General features: G+C 41.0%; 1 protein-coding gene and 1 long non-coding RNA gene across 3 annotated transcripts; both read right to left on the bottom strand.

Moving 5' to 3' along the window:
* Nucleotides 1-2,606: 2,606 nt before the first annotated feature.
* LOC117458242 (uncharacterized) lies at nucleotides 2,607-7,240 on the bottom strand. Of its 2 annotated transcripts, none has more exons than XR_004553421.2 (3): nucleotides 6,961-7,240; nucleotides 3,854-3,930; nucleotides 2,607-2,779 (listed from the first exon to the last, which is right to left on the bottom strand). It is a non-coding gene; the product is annotated as an uncharacterized lncRNA (long non-coding RNA). The 2 variants fall into 2 exon arrangements; XR_011644332.1 differs by lacking the exon at nucleotides 6,961-7,240 and adding an exon at nucleotides 4,329-4,419.
* Nucleotides 7,241-8,965: 1,725 nt separating this feature from the next.
* gusb (glucuronidase, beta) lies at nucleotides 8,966-22,570 on the bottom strand. Its single transcript, XM_034099111.2, is given in 13 exon segments — nucleotides 8,966-9,874; nucleotides 13,076-13,211; nucleotides 13,389-13,517; nucleotides 13,519-13,566; nucleotides 15,255-15,339; nucleotides 16,432-16,578; nucleotides 17,656-17,834; nucleotides 17,990-18,142; nucleotides 19,830-20,017; nucleotides 20,174-20,316; nucleotides 20,682-20,863; nucleotides 21,009-21,194; nucleotides 22,256-22,570. Coding segments are annotated over 13 exon segments (2,043 nt in total). The 5' UTR covers nucleotides 22,472-22,570; the 3' UTR covers nucleotides 8,966-9,623.
* Between the last annotated feature and the right edge of the window lie 104 nt (nucleotides 22,571-22,674).

Raw genomic sequence — 22,674 nt, 5'->3', positions numbered from 1 at the left:
CCTGACGTGGAAGGGGCTACAGAGCTACTAGAAAGACAGTCGAACCTGGTGCATTTCTCCCTCTGGATGTGGTGCACTTTTGCTAAATGTTTATAAAAATTGCTCGTGTTATCGCCCTTACATGCGAAACTCTTATTGCACTTTAGGCAACGAGCATCGATACGGGTAAAGTTTAACCACACCACGGAGCGCGTTCTCTCCGCCATCTCCTCCGTGTGTGTGTGTGTGTGTGTGTGTGTGTGTGTGTGTGTGTGTGTGTGTTGCTGCATGTAGCCAGGGGCACCGCCAGGGATTTTGGGACCCATGAAAAGATATCACATTGGGCCCCACCACCAGGCACAGGCCACGCCAACCAAGCAAAATTGCTGTAACCACACCTCCAGAACCCAACCGATTCATTTATGCTTTAAATAACTCTACCTGTACAGGCTTGCATCTATCTTGTAGTCCAATACTAACTGCACAATATTTACTGATACTGAGCGGTGAACATATAACACTGTGCAGACGTGCAACATTCTGCTGCAGTAGAATTCACTATTTGATATAACACTAACATTCCTGACAATAGACCTCAATAGTCATCTTTTATGGTGTACATGCCTTTTTAATAACATCTTTGAATGGAACATTACCATAGCCTTGCCCTTTAACAGTTATTACAAGCCCTGGCTCAGCCTTACTCACCAAGAGCCCAGCGCCTAGCCTTCTTACAGGCAAAGTCACTGATCAAGTCCTTGAAGTCCAGCTTTCTAGCCAACTGGCTTTCAATGGACAGCATGGCAAGACTGCAAAGCCTTATGGGGGGTCAGGGATGCGGAGCCTAAAGATGGAACTGTTGGTCCTGGCACCAGGGGGAGGGACAACTGATTTAGTATGAATATCTGCTAAAAATGTACCTGCATTTATTAAATGTCAGCTAAAAGAGCAGTGAAATGAAAAACCTCTGCATTTTCTGTGAAGATAGTAACAGTACTTAATGTCAGCAAAACATTACAATTATTATTTACAATGGACTACGCTTAGCTAACAGACTAATTTCCACTACTCATAGACCACACTAGTGTTGCACGGTGTACCGATACTTGAAAGGTACCGCGATACCCTGCCGTTAAAAACGGTACGATTCCTCCGTTTCATTAGTATCGGTACTTTAAGAATGACGGGGAAAAGTACTCCCGTGAAAAAGCGCCGTTTTAATAAGAGCCGTGTGTGTTCAGCGCTCTGTTTCCACTCCCTGCACTGCAGCCGTGCCTGCAGTCCCGCTCCTCTCAAGCACGCTCTAAGTCCCTCCCCTATCTCGTGCACGCGCTAGCTGCCAGAGCATGTGAGAAAACGAGAAGCATGGCTGCAAGTGGGAGTGCAACTGCCGCTGCGCCTCGGCTTGTTGACAAAAAAGACGCCAGAAGTCTATGAACGGGCCGTTCAGGTGTTCAGAGCAGAGCTCCCTGTCGGAGCGGCAGAGCGTGATGTGCACTGAAAAGTGTTTCTGTCGCAATATTATCGTTGAGCAAACTTAACTAGCAAACTAGCATCACTATCTGCTAACGTTAGCTTTAGCCTTCGTTTTCTATTAGTTTTTTTCATAGGCTAAACGGAGGTGGTATAAGTATATATCTTGTACTTGAGTAAAAGTAGAAGTACCCAGGTCTTGTACTTGAGTTAAAGTAGAAGTACCAGAATGTAGGAACAATCCTGCAATCAAAATGTTCCCAAATAAAAGTACAAAAGTATTATCATCAAAATATAGTTAAAGTAGCGACAGTAAAAGTAGAAGTACTCAGGTCTTGTACTAGAAGCACCAGAGTGTAGAATACTCTGTTACAGTAAAAGTACTGCATTCAAAATGTTCCTCAAGTAAAAGTATTAAAGTAGCGACAGTAAAAGTAGTCATTGTTTGATTGGTCCATTTCAGAATAATATATAGGATATGTTTTATAATGATTGATCATGAAAGTGTTCTCAAAACTGGTGAAGGTGCAGCTAGTCTGAAGTACTTTGTATACTGCAGGGTAGCTGGTGGATTTACTCCAGGTGGAACTACAGTCTGATTTAACACTTGGTTATATTTCACATCATTCATCCAGATCTGTGAAGTAACTAAAGGGATTAATACATGTAGTGGAGTAGAAGTACACCATGTACCTCTGAACTGTAGTGGAGTAGAAGTACACCATGTACCTCTGAACTGTAGTGAGTAGAAGTACACCATGTACCTCTGAACTGTAGTGGAGTCGAAGTACACCATGTATCTCTGAACTGTAGTGAGTAGAAGTACACCATGTACCTCTGAACTGTAGTGAGTAAAAGTACACCATGTACCTCTGAACTGTAGTGGATTAGAAGTACAAAGTAGCAAAAGAAACATTGAAATACTTAAATAAAGTACAAGTATCTCAAAATTGTACCCAAGTAGTACTTGAGTTTATGGACTTAGTTACTTTACACCAGTGGCTATAAAGATAGAAAGACTAAGCCTTGCACAGAGGCATGAAAATACATTTTCAAAATGCTCAACAGTGCTGCCAAAATGTTAAACTCACTGCTACACAATTAAAATAAATGCTTTTATATATATTTATATTAGATGTGAGAACAAGAATGAGCATTTTTGTCAACTTTAATGTGGTCTAAAAAACATTTCTTCCATATGACACTGCCATGTTCTTCTGCCCTAGTTGCAGAGAAAGCAATTCCAATTGCTTGCCCTGGCATCTTGGAGTTGGTCCTGATTCATCCCCAGGCACTGCTCATGGAACCATCTTTCACAGGTGTCACACTGTATTTGTAAAATGAAATGAGTGACCATCAAATCTGATACATCTTGTCATCGGAAATGATGAAGTAATGAAGTGCAATCGAGAATAATGTTGGCAAAATTAGATTCATGTCAACTTTATTACATGTAGGTATAGTTTGTAGCATACTCACCTCAAACACCAGTTTAATATCTGAAAATAACTATATTATGTCTACATTTTCAGTTTTAGGTAGTTATAGGTAGAAGATTTATAGTTCTGGGAAAACCCCATGTTGCATCACTATGTAGTTACCTTTTGGTATTCTTAATTGGTCAGTTATGTATTGCATACGAGCTGCTTCTCCCTGCTTCCCATATTTTGATAGTGACTTACAGGATGTTGGTGTGTGAAAGAGGACAACAGCAGATAACACACACAAACCTCTTTCCAAGTGGTCCGTTCTACATTAGGAGTGATGCCTTGGTTTCCAGGCCTGATCTGGTGGACATGTACCGTCAGTCTCCCAGTGTAGAGTGAGGTGGAGGAACCGCGGGGTGCGCTAATTCAGTGCCCCATATTGCTATTTTCCAAGCTAATGTAGCTTTGTCATATTTGTCAACGCTGCATTGAGGCTATTGTCATCATGTGGGTGGACTTAGACTCAAACCTGGGGTGAAGTTACACTTTAATTTAATATGTTGCTATTAGACATGATTAGAATTGTCAGTATCCCTATTCCACTACTCATCACATTTTATATTCTCTCTGTTCATTATATGTGTAAACAATGTATATAAATCACCATTTATCTGAGAGAAGTTGTCTTGACTGTTTTGTTAGTAAATCAATTTATATCGGTTCCACAGTCATTTTGAATAGAGTTAATGTGTGTGGGCTGCAGCTGGGGCGACGCACGAGGTTGCCGTAAAAACATTATTCGGCATGCGCAGAAAGTAGAAATCGAAGCATGGCCCTGCAGCGTTTTCGCTGGACCGCCTGATCTGGATAGACCCAGTGACTCAACAGTTTTGTAAATACATCTAATATCATAAATTGAATTTGATTAGAATATGATGAAGCCCTATTATAACTACACTATGACAAATACTCACCCAATCTGTAGTGGGAGGCCCAGATCCTGGGGGCTTTGAGGCAGAGCACATTGCACAGTTGTTCTCCATGTGAAACACTGCAGGAAATGAAAATATGTTATTTAAACATACTGTATATGTATACAGTTAACAGTTTATTGGCAGCAGAAGTGCAGTCAAATTCTATGCAGCTGTTCAGCTGTAAATTATAGCTTATGAACTCTAAATGGATCATGATCATTAACACAGGTTTAATATGTTTTTAACTTAAGGATGGATGTTTTAAAAAGAAGACTATGTACACAGTGTGAACAGAACAACATGTAAGCACATAAACAATCCGTAATATTCTAAACATTACTAGGCAATGACCTGTATGCAACAAATTTAAAAATGCAGGAATTTATATTTGTCACTGTTTCACTAAGCCCTGTTTTGTGTTCCATATTTCACCCATGCCTCCTGCCACTCTGCCTGTAAACTTTCAATAAACCACCTATAAACTGTTCCTGGATGCCTGCCTGGTACAATCTGTATTCGTTTCCTCTTCCCTGCTCTTCTTCTGCAGAAGAACATGGCAGTGTCATATGTCTATGGAAGAAATGTTTTTTAGACCACATTAAAGTTGACACAAATGCTCATTCTTGTTCTCTGGAGGGGACTTTGAAACTCAAATTACTGAAAAAGTACACAGTAAAAGTAGTTCATATTATTTGTGCAAGTAGTCCTAGAATACTAAGTACAAACATGGCAGTTTCATAAACTACTTATGGAAGAAATGTTTTTTAGACCACATCAAAGTTGACAAAACTGCTCATTCTTGTTCTCTGGAGAGGACTTTGAAACTCAAATTACTGAAAAAGTATATACACAGTAAAAGTAGTTCATATTATTTGTGCAAGTAGTCCTAGAAGTACTAAGTACAAACATGGCAGTTTCATAAACTACTTATGGAAGAAATGTTTTTTAGACCACATCAAAGTTGACAAAAATGCTCATTCTTGTTCTCTGGAGAGGACTTTTGCCATTCTCAAAAAGTACACAGTAAAAGTAGTTCATAGTATTTGTGCAACAAGTTTATGAAGCAATAATTCCTAACATAATTCTCATAAATTACACTGTTCCTCAATCGCAAATAATATAAATTAACCACATGCCATCCTTTACTTTGAAATCCTCACCGGAAGTGTTCCTTTTTTTGGTGATTTTCTGTAGCTTTAAAGTGGTCGAATATATAATACTGCACATACGAAACGTCCAGCTTCCCAGGGTTGTTTTTATTGCATTACCGTAAACCTGTAACTAATCGCGCACTCGAAATACAGGGGCGGCTGGTTTGACCACGCAAAAGTGAAAGACGGCTGGCTTGACCGCAGTCCTCGCACACAGACGGGAGAGAGATCGAAAATACTAAAAATAATCATAGACGCATTTGCAGTCTTTTTGCATGTTAGAAACGGAGTTGGCGACACTAAAACTGCAATATAATGTTTATGTAGCAATAATACATATGACATATATTTTACATGTCTCCAATACCGATAAAAATACCGCTAACGTCGGAGCTTAACGGTACCACGGTCTTTAATAATTCAGCCCCGGGGCCCGTTTAATACCGGGGCTCACCCATCCCTAGTGGCGATGAGTTGGGAGATGGCAGGGAGGCTCTCTTTAACAAATGTGGAGGGCATTGGGTCAAGTGTGCAGGTGGAGTTGATTCCAGTCATGAAGTCGGACAGTTGCAGGGGAGAAGTGGGACAGGGGCTGTGAGGCTTAGCACTCGTGAACTAAATGTAAGAAATTGTAGGGTGCCCCTTTAGGCCCATTCTAACATCATATCAACGTCATATAAAATCCAATATTTCTCTACATCTTATAGAAATGTAAAATTGGGTAGTAATTTGGTTACTGGCAATGTTAGGGTTTTAGCAATTTGAGTATAATTCTTCAGGTTTTAAGTTTTTTTTACTTTCTAAAACTATCCTATATTTAATAAGCGAAAACAATAGTGGATGCAGATGCAATAAAATACTGTTGAACTTTAAAGGGGAAAGGAAACACCAATTACAGTTATAATATTCCGGTAGTTTATTCATTTTACAATGGATATTGATCGTAATATTTATTGTATATGATATTACTCGCCAAAAGAAAATTAATTATCCGCCGGGTGGGGAATTCCGGGACCAGGCTGCCGCCATTAGGGGAGTCCCAAATGGTGACGCCACTGGCTGTGTTTTTGCTCCACCTGAAGTCAACACAACGTAGCAGATATGGCAGCGATGGAGGAATTTGCAATGAGATCGACGTTTTGAACGATGAATTTGACTATTCGTCGGGAGATGACATTGATGTGGAAGCATCTACAGTTACCAGGCATCCCATGGCCTATGCTTATGAACCGATTCGGTCGAATAGAGTGGCATACGATCCGGAATAAAAAATTTTAAAAAACACAATGCTAACAGTGAGCCTCTGAATTAGCCCCGAGCGAAAATGCTAACCTATTACTGCACCGAAAATCACGCCTAGCTCCCTTATTACTTATCCTAGCCGCACATCCAACACATCGTTTATGATCGCAAGGAGACACAGAATCTAACGGTGCCCACCTCAACACTGAAAGATACACTCTCGCGAGGTTATCCACAAAAACGTACATCAAAACAAGTGGCGCTAGGTACTAACATACGCCAGGCTAACGGCTTACCTTCATGATTGTCTGTCTAAACTGGTCTTCAATGGCATTACAACGATAAAAACGATGATGTAGTTAATCCATAGGTTAATATCCAATGGGGCTGTGTCCCCTTGAAATGTTCTGATAATCTATAAGCAATACAACTGCAATTCCGTTATCTGCTGTCCGCTCTGTGCTCCGTGCGCTCTGGGTCCTGCTGCAATACCATCCATCAATAGCAATACTAGCCTTTTTAGGGCTGTTTTCGACAGATGAGCGTGTGTATGCCAGTTTAATTAGTTGAGCTATAGAACACCCCCAATTCTCTATTGTGCGTCATAATAATAGCTACCATTTAGTTTGGACGCGATTGCGTTAATTAATAAGGTCACACTGTGTCAGTAAATACATGTGTGAGCTAGTAATCTGGTAGTGCTGCAATATGTACCTCTCTCTCGGCAGCTGAAGCAAACTCGTTTGGTGGCTCGAACTTCACGTTTGTTGACACTGTCATTGTCTTGCGCGGCCGACGTGCTGGGACGGTCGGTGTTCCCGACTGCATACGTTGAGAAATCGAATATTGTGGGAACAGATCCTGGCTTCAAATCCAATGTTTTGTATTGAACCAGGCATCCAGACTGGACTTTGAGCAGCTTCTCATCCTTTAGTGGCAGCTATGGAAATGTACTTCTTCCTTCTTTGTATAAAATCCATTTGTGCAGCCTGGGGCCATACAATAAACTCCTGACGACGACCGTTTTTCTTGTAATGTAAACTACTGGTGCATTGCACGCCATGTTGTTTGTTATTGAGCTTTGGCCCAGGAAGCCGTACCCAATCAGTGACGTCACTGGAAAAGTCCCGGAGCAATGGAAGCGCCCATGGTCAGGCACGTATTTCAAAAAGTAAATTCGCGTATCTCGATCGTTTACATTGGAAATAGACTAGATAAATACATTTCCTAATGGTAATATTGTCGCATGGAAAGCAGTTTGAAAAGTGTTTCCATTTCCCTTTAATGACAAAGGATATTAAAAATCAGGAAGTTAACATATACAACAGCCCTACAGTTGATAAGAAAACCATGTGTCACCGTGACCAAGAAAAAACTAATAACTAGCACTGATTATTAACACATTCATCTCCAGTTGTGCAACAATTATTGTGTAAAGCTATCACAGTTGGACCAAATCCAAAGCAAGCATTACAAAAGGAGGGAGAAAAAGTGCCTTGAACTGATTTTTATAAAATATTTAATGCTATAATAGATTCTGTAGGCTTGAAAGTAATTTGAAAACCGAGTGTAAATATTCAGTATTTGTTCAGCTGTAACACCGAGGTCAGTCATGTGATGGCGAAACACGCAGTCCCTGATTGTGAAAAAATATCTGATCACAGTCACCACCGCCATCAATGATTCTCTTTTTACTTCACGTTCTAGTCGGGTGTAACATTTTGAAACCTTTCGTCACAGTGACTTTAAAGGGGCCCCGATGACGCTTTTTTGGTGTCTTCCTTTTCCTGTAGTGTGCGATATAGGTTTTGTGCATGTAATGGTCTGCAATATTAAAAGTCCCCTCCAGAGGGAGTTTTCTTCCAGACACACACCCAATTGGTCTCCTTTGTTTAGTAACATAGTGACATCACTATGCAGTGGTGTAAGTAACTAAGTACATTTACTCAAGTAAAATTATGAGGTACTTGCACTTGAATGAGCATTTCCATTTGATACTTTTAACTTCTACTCCACTACAATTCAGAGGTAACTATTGTACTTTTACTCCACTACACACCACATTAACATAGTACCTTTAGTTATATTGCTGATATTAAATAATGATGTGAAATGTAATTAACACTTAAAGACTACACTTCGCCTGGATTCAATTAAAATGCTACCCAGCTGTACATTAAGTAATTAAAATGAGTTCCACCTTTACCAGCTGTGATAATCATATTAATACATCAATAATTATAATCATAATATAATAATAATAATATATAAATATGATTCTGAAATGCCGATACTTTTGTACTTTTACTTTAGAAACATTTTGAATGCAGGAATTTTACTTCTAACAGAGTATTCCTACACTTTGGTACTTCTACTTAAGTACAAGATCCGAGTACTTCTCCAACCTGTCACTATGTAACACTCGCTCTTTTATTGGCTGGCGCTCCAAAATATTGTACGTGACGTGATAGGCTAAGAGGCGGGACATCTTTAAGCGGTTGACTAATCAGAACAGAGCTGGCCAGCTAACCAATCAGAGCAGACTAGGCTCTGGTTTCAGACAGCGGGTGAAAAGAGTTGCTGCAGCACAGGCAGTATGAGAGAAATAAAGAGCTTTTTGAACATTAAAGCATGGAGACATGTCACAGTAGAGACACTAAATACCTGTAAATTAGCATAATATTGTGCACAATGTTACATAAAGAAAACCCACAGTTGGGATAATGTTTTGTCTTTAATAGCTTGATTCATATCAAAATTCATTTTCTTTCTTTATAAAAATAAAACACTTTCTCTGATTGGAAAGAGCATTGCATCACATGTTTCAGTTCTTTTATCTTTGAAGAGCTAAAATATGCTTTCTGTTAAATTCTTAGAAATGACAGCGTGTTTTGTCACAATAAACTAAAATACTATTTAGATGACATTGATTATTCAATTATTCATTATTCAAGACATTGTCTACCCAAACACCACAGAGGAAAGGAACATGGACGAGAGTGTGGTTTGCTCCCTTCCCTTCTGACTGGAGGAAAGGTCAGATCCATTCACGGAAGAAGGATTTTGATTGGTCTTCCACTTTGACCTTTTTTATGATACATACATCATGTGTATCAAGTCAACATATCCTGCAAACACTAAAAGTATAACACTGTCAGTTAGTGTATCCTCAAAACATCACAATTTGAATTATTTTATAAATGTGAATAGCACTTTTGACTACTTTTTGTTTGTATCAGCATAAAGAATTGCTTTTATGTTATGAAAATATTCCAGATTGAAGGAAAAATGTCATTATAGGTTGGTTGAGTTTATATGAAAAATGTTTCTTTAAATCGTGTGTTACACAGTGGAATGTTGTGAATGAATTAACTGACTTAAAAAAGAAAGAAAAAAAAAGACAGAATTTCTTCCAGCATTTTTTTCCAGTAAGCATAGTACATGTATATCAGTTTGCATGTCCGGTGGCGGGTTGTCAGAGGGAGCAGGGGGTACTTGGTCCAGGGAGGCAGTCTTCCTGTTTCATTTGCCAGCCTCCAGTACCTCTCCTTCAGGATGAATGCTGCCGCTTTGGGCTGCCTCTGCCTGGTGAAAACACCCTTCTTGTTGCCCACCACACGGGTGATCCCTGCAGGACACAAGACCACAGGAACTTTGTCCATGCACAGGAAATACAAATATATCCTTTAAAATGTAGCAAGACTTAAGAAATCTGGTTATAATATCCATTACATTAAGCTTTCCACAGTCATAAAGGTGGCTATTCAGTCTAAGTCTAACGGAAGATGTGTAGACAGCATTCCTGATATCTACAGGGAGCTTTTAGAGCCAAGATGGCAACAGGTTGTTCTTGTTGAGGAGTACCCTGATTCCCACTCGGCAGTGAGGGAGTGGGGAGCCGATTGGCTGATGCAGAGCGCCAGTGTAAGTTTAGGGTTATGATGAGGCTACTGATCATCTGTTGCAGACGTGTCTTTCACAACATCTGTGCTGCAACACGTTTGTCCATTGTACAATAGTGTACTATTTTCTGTGTTTGTTACGTCACATTTTTTGAGTCACCTATATGTGGTGGGCGTGTCTATTGGATTTGTGTGGTTATATCCGGTTGCTTTTACCTGTGCACTTTGTCATAGATGGAGGGGGAGTGAGCTGGAGGACGACACTTTTTGTTGACCGCATGCACGGCATATGCAATCACTATACTGGATATGGACTAGAAATAATTGTATGTTTGCTTGTTTTGTTTGCTAATAAAAGGTCAAACGCATATCAGTGGAAAGAATGTTTTCTTGCGCGTCAGACAATGTTTTCCCCTGTTTAGTCCCTCGAGGCACTTTGTTTGGATTACTACAGCCGCAACAACTAGTATTGATAAAGTTCTTCTTTACAAATCGGAGAAAAGGATCTGATGAGCTGATAACTACATAGGTTTTATTTTCCTACAACAAGAAAAAAAACACGATGGCGGGGGAAGTTGTAAAGAAGAGTGTCAGTGTGTGCATCCTAGGGCCTAGGATACACACATTAAAAGGCGTTATCCTCAGCTGATGTTTTTTTGTCAGCTAGCTTAGTAGATAACGCTTCCTTGCTCTGTTATATGGTTGGAGGTTGTAGTTTTTGAAAAGGATATAGTTCCTACATGAACAAGGTCTGTGGATTATCTTGCGCAACAGGGTCATGATTTCTGGTGAGAGATATGCTGTTGACTTGAACCACATACTGGGTGGCCTCCTCCGGTGCCTATATCTCCAACACTTGGCTTCTCACACCAAAACAATCTAGATGGATACTGTTACGAGCCCCTCCACTCCACTAGGGGTCTCTGCCTTTGTGTTCTGCTGGCTGGCTCTTGTTTGTGTTTCAGGTGATCAACCTGATTATTAGTTTATTACACACGTTTATTATTAGGTTTCTTTGAAGACCTTTGGTTTTGGTTATAGTAAATAAATACGCTTTTTGTTACACTTAACTTGTCTGGTCTCCCATCTTTGTTGCAGCCTATGAGCCAGGCTGTAACAAATGGGGGCTCGTCCAAACTTTTTGACAGTTTCTAATTCTGTAGTGCAGCCATATTTTTCTGCTTGTAAGTGGATTGAAGGGCTGAGACTGATTACAATAATCAGATCAGCTGTCACTTGGTAGGCAGGTGCACCTCGTTGTGTGCATGCTGGTTGTTTGGGAGACATGGACAAGTGTGGTGAGTAGATGTTTGTTTTCTTGGATAATGTAAGCAGTTGTAATGAAATGCAGGTGGGTGGTGTTTTTCTTTTTCTTCGCTAAGCTGTAGCCGATTTTTGGTGGTCCTGTGAGTGTCTTTCACTTCTGTCCCTGTAGGCTTCAGAACGGACTCTGTTTGGAATTAGTTGGGGGGTTTTAGTGTGGTGTGGACGTGGTAGAGCTATTAGCTCGGGAGCACGTCCAAAGCTGCGGGTGGAGTTGCCAATTGCTGGTTGCTTTACCGGGCTTGTGGGTTTCAGTGCATAAATACCCACCATAAGTAGCACCTGAAGACTAGGGGGGAGTTTAGGTAGTTTCTGTTTGGTAGATAGAGGGACATGACTGCTGTATGTGCTATTTGAGATCGGCTGCAAATGTGTTAAGTGACATTACAATGTTTACATGAGTGTTTGTTATCCGTCTCGCCGTAGTTAACTAATGTTGGTGTTTTTCCTGTTGGTACTTAACCCTGGTAAACCGTTTGGCTTTATTAGTTCTAAAACAAGTCTGGGTTGTGGTGATATCTTAGTGCAGGATGTTACAGTGGTTTATGTGGAAGTAATCAGATGGTAGCAAGAGGTTAGTGCAAAATGGTAATTTGTTGGAAGTGTCGGCAAGTGGTTAGTTAGACCTGTAAGCTTCGGGAACACAAGCGCTGCAGTTCATGCCTTGGTTGGGTGAGCTTTGCGTAGTTTGGTTGCCTCTTTGTGCTGTGCTTCTGAGGAAGACTTGGTTGGCTAGTGAGCACGTTGTTTCAGAGGAACTTTGGGTTTGACGCTTATGTTGATTCTAGTTTGTGATGGCTGGAATCTTGGTGAAGGCAAAGCTTTAGCAAGCTTTGTCTAGCTGCAGGTAATTTGTCGGACTCTGGTGAATGTTTATCTGTTTTTGGACCCGTCCTGTTAATACACACCACACACCACACACACACACACACACACACACACACACACACACACCCACACACACACCACACCACACACACACACCCACACACCACACACACACCACCACACACACACACACACACACACACACACACACACACACCACACACACACCACACACACACACACACACACACACACACACACACCACACACACACACCACACACACACACACACACACACACACACACACACAACACACACACACACACACACACACACACACACACACACACGGGCCATGGCGGGGGGGGGGGGTTACGACCCCCTCCACTAGGGGTCTCTGCCTTTGTGTTCTGCTGGCTGGCTCTTGTTTGTGTTTCAGGTGATTAACCTGATGAGCCACACCTGGGCCGTCAACATAAAAAGGCCAACACCAACCCATACTGCCCGCTCACTCTTCTTTGTTTCTGCACATTTTCACACACCCCATACACGCAATCATTACTGATAACTGACTTCCCACGTTTATTAGGTTTCTTTGAAGACCTTTGGTTTTGGTTTATAGTAAATAAATACGCTTTTTGTTACACTTAACTGTCTGGTCTCCCATCTTTGTTGCAGCCTATGAGCCAGGCCGTAACAGATACATAGAACTGTAGGCGCAGTGTATAAACTGGGAGAAATAACAGCAGATGTTATGATCTCCAACTACGGTACCTTGCACCGTCATGAAGTCGGCAAAGTTCCAGATGAGTTCGCCGATCAGATACTGCTTCCTCTTCTGGTCGAATACGTCGTGGCAGCTCTGCAGGACCACCTTCTGGTACTCCTCAGTAAACATCATGGGTGGATCCTAGAGAGGAAAAGAGACATTAGCAAGCATTAGCATGCTTCTGGGGAAACAAATCCAAAACAGATTTAGGGAGGCGGAGGAAGACAACATCGTTAATGTATTACAGGCTACAAATGCTACAAAACAGAAAGTAATACAAATACTGGTGCACTGCAGTGGGGTAAATAGAGTTCTTACACTGTGAAGCCCTGGCACTGCATCGGCTCCATATTCACTCTGGATGATGGGCTTCTGGTACTTTCCATACCAGTTCTCAAACTGAGTGTTGAGCTGAAGGGGGATGACCTCCAGGTGGCCGGGGTCGTGGGTACCAGGAGAAGTAACTGTTTATGCAGATCACATCCACATAGGGAGCCTAGGGATGAGAGAAAATACTTAATATGAGTCTTAAGGTACTCTTCACCATTTAAAATGTTCTTTTGAGCATAAATGAGAAATTAAGAAATGAGGCAAGATACAAACCATTATTACCTTACAGAAGAGTGAATGTTTGCACCAGAGTTCCCGTTAGCCGGTATTTACCGGACTATGACCGGTTATAAATATGCTGAAGACCGGCAAATCTAAATCTCTCCGGTCAAAGTGTCCGTTTAGCGCAATACCACATCAGTTGCGCAACTTGCGCCACTTATGTGACAGACAAAAGAGTATGTGACAGACAAGAATAGTCAATTCTAATGTCCAACACTTAATGTGGAGAAAGATGTACTGTATGGGTTGATTGTGCGTTGATCTGTTGGTAATGCTTCGGGGTTCCGGTGGGCATGTAAACAAATGCATAATGCTGCGCTATACTTTGCGGCCTCACCCGGTTGCATAGCGACGCTTATTGTTTAGGTGTCTTTTAATAAGCAGGTAGTCCTATCATTAGCTAGAACTAGCTGGATCTGATCGATATGGACATAAACGCGAGTGAAGTCTAATCTGACGGGAGAGAGAGATCAGCTGCTGCTCACGAGTCGACACGCAGCTCTGCATGATCACACGCAGTGGTCAGCGGAACAAAACACACTTCAGGTTAGAATATCACACGTAACTATTTTAATGACCTCTCAAACTACCGTAACTAGTTATAGATATGTTTAGTTTTACTGTCGGGTCACTCATTACTGATCTGCGAGCTGCATGACACTGACGGGCTGTCAGGAGAGGGAGAGCGCCCCGTTTATTATTCCCGTGTTATTGTAAGTTACTGTACACTTTTGAATAATGTAGTTAATCTACTATAATTAGTTTGTTTAATATCGAAACATATCAATTTGTTTTAAAGCTCAATAAATAAGAAGACCTTTGATCGGTACTTTTCAAATTTTGTCCGGAAGATTTAAACTTTAACATGTTGACCGGCGAAAAAATATTCTAACGGGAACTCTGGTTTGCACGATATAAGGAATTATGGACTGGCAGTGTTTTTCCCTTTTGGCCATGACAGAGTGAAGCAGCAGTCATTTCTCACACAGCTACAGTTATTTGCCCTTAGGTTAATAAATAGTGGCTGCAGGTAGTCAGCTAAATAACCAGTACCTTTAGGTTTGGAATTACACCCCGAAAGATATTCCTCACAGCCCAGGAATGTGGGGCATGTAAACAACTTAGTTTGACATTGGGTTTGCAACCTCTGAAGGTCAGCAGGATAACACACACTTTTACATCAGGCCTTTAAGTCTGATCATGACTGATATTCTTTACTTTATGTATATAGACTATATACATTAAGTAAAGAAGATCAGTCGTGATCGCACAGAGACACACCTTTTCTCTCTTTTTCCACATTACCGGTAGTTATCTTCACTCTACATAATGTGTAGAATAATTATCTGATTATATCATCAGTATCTGCCCTTAAGTAGATACATTATTTTTGTACTTATCCCTAGTTTCACATGTTTTAGTTTTCCCCCCTGATGCCATCCAGAACAAAACCAATGATGTCATGTAATTGTTGCTTTTGAAATGTATGATAAAATCCAATATGGGAAAGTGTCAGTATCTGATTTTAAAAAGTGAGTATATCATATGTTCTGCATTCACTGGCTCACTCACCCCTTTGTCCCGGGCATAGTGACTGTTTGAGACGTAAGTGACGGGCCGTGTTGGATCCAGAGCTTTGGTGTGTTGTATCAAAGTCCTGTAAGAGAAATAGTTTTTGTTTCATGATAACGTTTTGTATAGTCATTACAATGTCACAAAGGGCTAACTTTTGTTGTTAAAAAACACCATATCTGTATTTTCAGTATGTGTCTTGTCCACCAGTCATCCAGAAAATGTTGCACACAGAAACCATTCACACAGTATGATGCTTATTTTTTATTCTATTTTTGAATATATTCCCACGACAAGAAAGTTAATTACATTGGTCAAATGGACATCGTTAGTCCAGGATGTGCCTATGGAATGAATAACATTTGCAGGAAATTGTCATTTAGCTGCTTGGAGCTCAATCCCCACCATCTAATCTTCATACATCCTTTGCTTTGCGATCAGTACAGAAAATCTCAGTTTGTAAAGCTAATTGAGTAAACATGAAGGAGTGTTTATTTTTGCTCAAAGTCTTTTAGTCTGTTAGTGTTAGTTATGTTGCAAATGTATTATCTTTTCAATTTACACACGGCATCTTTTGCACGTCTGTCCGTTCTGGGAGAGGAGAGGGATCCCTCCTCTGTTGCTCTCCCTGAGGTTTCTCCCATGTTCCCCTTAAACTGTGGGTTTTCTCCGGAAGTTTTTCCTTGTACGATGTGAGGGTATAAGGACAGAGGGTGTCGTATTGTCATACTGATATTCTGTACAAACTGTGAAGACCACTGAGACAAATGTAACATTTGTGATATTGGGCTATATAAATAAACATTGATTGATTGATTGATAGTGGGACATGCATGTATCTTCGTTGGACTTGTGTGCACAGTTTGTTGTCGGCACACACCCTATGCTGCTTTTTTTTTACGGTTACGGCAGTAGAGCAGGTTAGTGTTCAGGGCGGGTTCATGACTACTCTTACTGCATTCCACACAGAGGAAAAAAGGGATAGGCTCTGACTGAATAACAAACAAGTACACCCCTACAGCAATACACACAGTCTAAAGCTACAAACCTTTTAAAAGTTTGTCATAGGATAGTTAGTTTTTGGGATAGAAAGTGAATAATCCTGCACCCAAAAGGACCAGATATATCAGTTTTGGTAGGATTTAGTGTTTGACAAGTGGATCTAAACAAGACTTACTTAAAATAGAATTCAGCAGGGGGCATCTCTGAAGCCGGCTCATTGGCTACTGACCACATGACCACGGACGCATGGTTCTTGTCCCGCCGTACAAGCTCGTCCATCACGTCCAGGTGATGGTTTAGGGAGGCGTTTCTAAAGCTGCGACTGCATCAGCAAGGCACAAAAAACAGAGAAACTGAGTTGACATCTCCTATAAAAACATGTGGACGATTTTGTACATGTGATTAGTTACCTTTTTATCCCCTTAAACATTCTACATTACTGTCTTGCAGAGGATGTAACGGGCTCAGGTTTAAAGCTAGAGATACCGGTACTAGCATCATATGAAACAAGCTACCATAAAGGCATCCATTTGCACAACCCATAGAATGTTAGCTTTTGGGACGCAATAGCGCTCCAAAGTTAGGCTACATTTTGGGTAGGGAAAAACTTGTATGGCCATATTCACAGGGGTCTCCTGACCTTTCACCATAAGATATCTGATTGGAAATGGGTTCTGTGAATACCCATGAGTCTCCCATTTACATACAAGCCCAAGTTCTGCTCTTCCTATGCCGTTTTGGGCAAACACCATGCAGAATGGTACAAAAATCATCCAGTGTTTAGCTTGCAGAATGGTAAAAATTGTTCATTTTAATATTTCTGCCTGTTGGGTTCCCTTAATAGTCTTGGAATTGCATCAACTGGGTGGACTAGTAAGCCGAGACACTTGAATATGAAGACCCCATTATACTTTTTAGTGACCATAATAGCCATTTAATTGACTTCTTTTTTTAAACGTTATACTTTACTTTGTATAAAATGAGCTAATGAGCTGTTGTGAGCTCTAGGATGATCACAGCCTCATGAAACTCCATAAACACAAACACAGGTAATTTAGGAGATTTTTCTTTTGTAGGTTTATTAACAATAAGGGGGATTTTTGAGTAATTTACTTCCATCCAATCACCTAAGGGGAGTGGAAGAGGTAAACCCGGCTCATAACTCTACCCAAAGTTAATATGAAATACGTTATTTTCTATACGCTGTTGATAATATGCAACTTATTATTATTTCTCAAAGTGGGTTTACTGGGAGCTAAGGGCAAAAACAGTCGCGATGATGGACTGCTCCACCTCTTTCCTTAAAACGCTCTTTCTACCAGTCACATGTTCATGCAGTCGCCCACTCAGAACCTTCAAACACATCCAAAGGTCAGAGGATGAGAGCGGTGACACCTACATGTCTTTGATGCCCACCCCCGGGCACTCGTCTATCACCACAATGCCGTGGCGGTCACACATCTGCAGGATCTCCTCAGCGTAGGGGTAGTGGCTGGTGCGGAAAGAGTTGGCCCCCATCCACTTTAATAGGTTGAAGTCTTTAACAATAAGGGGCCAGTCAAAGCCTTTACCCCGAATCTACAACACAAGGGAAAACGTGGAAGGGAGGATTTATTGTATTGAATAAACATTTTATATCAAATGTTCTGTTTTTTTAAAAATCAGAAATATATTGTCTGATGACGTGAGGTCATGTTACAACAGATATGCTGCTTCCCTCTAGTGGTACTCACATCAGAGTCCTCGTGTTTATTGACTCCATGGAAATAGAAGGGCTTCTTGTTGATGAGGAACTGTGTGCTGGTAACACTGACGGTGCGGATGCCGACTGGTAGAGTATACACATCCTCATGTGTAGATCTCTCATTGGCTGCCATGAGGCGAACCTAGATGTTTAAGGGCAAAAGTCAGAATTTTTTTCTTCTTGCAAATCTTTCAGGTGACATAGTAAATAGAAGTGCTGAATACCCAACAACTAAAGTAAGTCAAGGAGTTCTAAAACAAGATAACATACAGAAAGGAGGTACAAACATTTCAGTTGAAGAAGAAAAGTGAAGGGTGTTAAGATGTTTTCTCTGAGATTCAAAGAGACATTTGCTGTTGTCCAGGAATACATCACATACAGCATTACTATTATTACAGTGCTTAGCTTTAAAGTGGTGGTACAATTGGATAATTTGACATTATTGTATTATTATAAAAATGTGAATAGCTTCTCCTCCTGACTTAAAGGATGTTTTAGCCACAGTAAAAACAATATTCATTTAACATGGAACACTATAAAGAATGTTTTCACTGTAGGAGCCATTTTATGGGTGTTGTTGGTGTCTCAGTTTACTTAATTTATATGTATAGTGCAATACTATTTGGAACACTTGGTGGCGGGGTTTAGCTGCACCGGGTGTATAAAAGGGGTCATAGGTGACAGGAAAGGACGAGGACACAGGAGGAAAGAGCATACCGAGTCCACCAGCCCGGCAGATGCTCACCACAACCATTGACTTTATATTAAACCTTGGTATGTAAAACGCTAAATAAACAACATTCTAAACTACAGCAAAGAACTGGAAATGCATCCGTTTGTGTCTGGATCACTCTCCAACCCTCCAGTGAAGTAATGGCAAAAGGATATAGGACATTGGAACATTAAAATTGCCATTACACACTGTTTTACCCTCCAAACTGAGCACCATCACAAGGTAGAGGATGTAGTCTTATTATCATACTGATGTCAATATGCTGTTACCTGCATTATAAACGGTTTACACTATGGACTAAAAAATAGATTCTTATTTTTTAAGCCGACTGAATGCCTGTCACACATATTCATGTGACCTGACCTGATAAGCCGCGTTCACACTGCGGTACTTTTCCCACAAAGGTTCATGCGAACTTAGTTCATGATCGCGTTCACACCAAAAAGAGCCGGTACTAAAAGTAGTTCATGCGAACCTTTTCACCCCCTCGAAAGTCCCCGCTAGAAAGCAGGGACTTTCGAGCGGCTCTTTTTTGAGAAAAGAGCTATATTCCTGATTGGCTGGGCGAATTGCAAACCACGCCCCGTAAAACTCCCAAAAAGTTTTGTGAAGCCGCCATTTTATTATCCTCGCATTAGTATTATTAGCATTAGCATTAGCCCAGCGCAGAAACGCAGAGAGACTAACTTATGGCAACACAAAATAAAACATGAGAGCGGTGGAGATGAGGAGGTGTCGGCGTTCTGGCGATTTACTCGGAAGGCTTCAGTAGAAGCTGCTGGGAGTCCCAGCAGCTTCTACTGAAGCCAGTCCCCAACTCCGGGGACTTCCGGCCGGGGACTTTGGGCGGCAGTATACGCCGTGAAGTGGTTTTGCGGCCTGCCAGTAAACCCAAAGCAGAAGAAGAAGAAGTGACGTCAGCGGCTTCATTTGCCTAATCCACCCCCAGGGACTTTTTCTGGTGTGAACGCGATCTGTACTTAGTTCATGCGAACTAAAGAGTTCGCATGATGAACTAAGTTCGCATGAACCTTTGTGGGAAAAGTACCGCTGTGTGAACGCGGCTATAGTCATATTGACTAACATGCTGTCTTACCTCCATAGAGTAAAGGTACCCTGGACTCTCATGCATCAAATACGGCCACCACAGATTGACGTCTACTACTTTGAGCACTCCAAATGGCTCGGTGGAGGAGGCCACACAGTGGCCATCTTTGTCCATCAGAGTGACCTTCACTGTGGCTGTGGTAGCGCCTTGGACTGATACCTTGTAATTGACTCGACCTGAAACAAAGGGAAAACAACTCTATGAATAAAGTCACATAACTACTCTTCGTTAGTTTAGATCCCATGTAGCTTTATTGAGCAGTTTCTTCTTGTATAAGTTATTTGGTGGTCATGAGTATTTCAATTACTTTAAAGTGTGCCTGCATTATTTACCAGTGTTATCCAAGAAGTCCGTCACCACAGTGATGTCATCCACATAGGCCGTAGGAGTAGTATACAGCAATACAGGTCGATGTATACCAGCGTAGTTGAAGAAATCAAAGTAGATGTTTTGCACAAAAAAGCCTTTCGGATACCTATTAAGCAAATACATTAACCTCGTTATCTACATACAAATTGACACACATTTTGCCCCAATATGACATAAAACCAGAAAGAAAAAAAGCTAGATTCGTAAAGTACTGGAATTATTTACAATTCATCACAGTTTTAGACATTGTAACATGGACAAAAGCAGATTAAGTGTCACTTATTGTGTAATTGATGAAAGCAGTTAAAGGATCAGTTAAGAATATTGATGCAAACTTGTTAATTGCCATTATTAAAAAGTGGCTTAAATGAATCTGAGCAAATACGTTTTCTTCAGTTATGTTAGCTCACACAATAATTTAGGCAAGCGTCGTATAGGGTTTTGTTTAAAGATAAAAAGTGTTTAGGTTACTTGGTGATGTCGTCGATGTGCTGGATGCTTCCTGGAGGAAGAGTCTCCAGAGTCAGAGTGTTGTTGACGGCGATGGTGATCCTGCATGGCTGGGTTGGATCCTTGCGGATTAAACTGCCTACCTCAGCCTCAAAAGGAAGATGGCCGCCGTTATGCTCTGTCACCTTCACCCCATTCACCCACTGCAAAGGGTAAATAATTCAAATTAGCCTGATCTCATTATCACAAGAGATGGAAAATGGATCAACAGAATAATTTTTTCAAGCAGATGACTTATTTTTCTATGTGTGACTGGAATAGTTTAGGGAAGCTACATGTGATACTCACCACTATTGAGTAATAGTGAGCACTTCCCACTCTGATAACCACTCTTGTTCCTTCATCAGTGATCCAGCGGGCAGGCACCACCACCTCGCGCTCATACCACACCCAGCCAATGAAATCTCTCAAAGTGGGGTCCTGTGTGATGTCATTGTAGCTGGCAGGAACTGGCATGTCAATCACTGGGCCCGTCTAAGGAAAACAAAACGATGAAAAGGCAGCATTTCATTATTAAGAGCGGATCTGCTGTAGTTGGTGATGAGGTTGGTGTAAATGGGATGATTATAAATCAAAACTAATTATGGGGAGTTAATAGTAGCCGTACACATGATGAATCTGAGGGGTTACAAGATGATTCATTGGTTAAAACCAATTGATCAAGGAAAACGTTTTTTTTTTAAAAGTATTTTTAAAACATAGCATAAATCACTTTATATGTTGTTGAAAACACTTGTGTACATCTTTTCCAAGAGTTTTACCATGCAACTTTCAGATTGACACAAACTACATGTAATTTCCTAACTTTATAGCTTCAAATCTTGCATAATTTATAATGGTTCACTGGTCTTACATCACTGTATTAACATAAAGTGCTAAAACCAATAATTACAGTCAGAACTAGAGAGGATAGGATTTGTTGTCCCTGTCTTTCAGTGGTGCAATTTGCCTCATGACAAAATATATGTTGGCCTTTGTCATAATGATGATTTTAAAGATTATGTATATTGATAATGTTATAAAAGATGTGCACAGGTCAATACGTTGCTTTGCACTCTTAATATGTGTAATCAAAGAAAATGTTTATTAGTTAGAGATTTCTGCACAGCTACAGGATGTATACAGCTATCTTTGGTGTAGCTACAGAAGAAGTAGTGTGCGGAGGCTCACAGTGTTTGCAAAGATGCAATGAGGTCGTTGCTTCAGTGTCCCAGGTGCGAATGGGGCCAGTCAACTGTGCTTTCTGGTGTTGCCACATATGAAAACACTGGCTGTGTAGACTGCATATATATATATATTTTTAAATATTTTGCACGTCTTAATTTCGTTGTTATTGCAATTGACCTTTTGAGTCAAAACAAAGGTTCAATTGAGTCAACGTTTATAACTTTTTAACGAAAATGAACGTTCACGTTCTTTGACCCCTTGTCGGTAACTTATCTCATTCAGTAGTTATGAGAGTAATGTATTCGGGTTAACTTTTTTAACGAAAAAGCGAGCTGCTTTATGTTTCCGTTAGCTTTCCTGCTGCTCACCTCCCTCAGGCGACTTTTGTACCATGCCTTGTCGAAGCCCTGGTTCCTGTCTGGAGACTTGTCAGCCCTGAAGCTCCAGAGCCCGCTCAGCTCCTTCACCTCCCTGGAGGAAGACTCCCGGGGGAAGAGCATGCCGGTGTCCAGCAGACATGCCGCTTCGAACAGAGCAAACAGGCACAGGACACGGAACAGCCCGGGTCTTTCAGGTGAGAGCATCCTGTGCAAGTCTGCTAATTCTGCCCACTCGGAAAGTAGCTCCGCAGGTTTCCTTTGCTTACTCAGTCACATGATTTGGGTTTTTGTAATCACGTGACAGGAGAGTAGCTTTATCTTGCTGCTTTCGCTTACTGTCGGAAATTGCTCAATGAAGAGGTGAGCAGAACATTTGCCATAATTTTGTCGTCCTACCCCACCAAATT

This window comes from Pseudochaenichthys georgianus, chromosome 14 (assembly GCF_902827115.2).
Source record: "Pseudochaenichthys georgianus chromosome 14, fPseGeo1.2, whole genome shotgun sequence".
NCBI classification, from domain to species: domain Eukaryota; kingdom Metazoa; phylum Chordata; class Actinopteri; order Perciformes; family Channichthyidae; genus Pseudochaenichthys; species Pseudochaenichthys georgianus.
The sequence above is the reverse complement of the archived record's forward strand: the minus strand, read 5'-3'. Positions and strand labels throughout refer to the sequence as shown.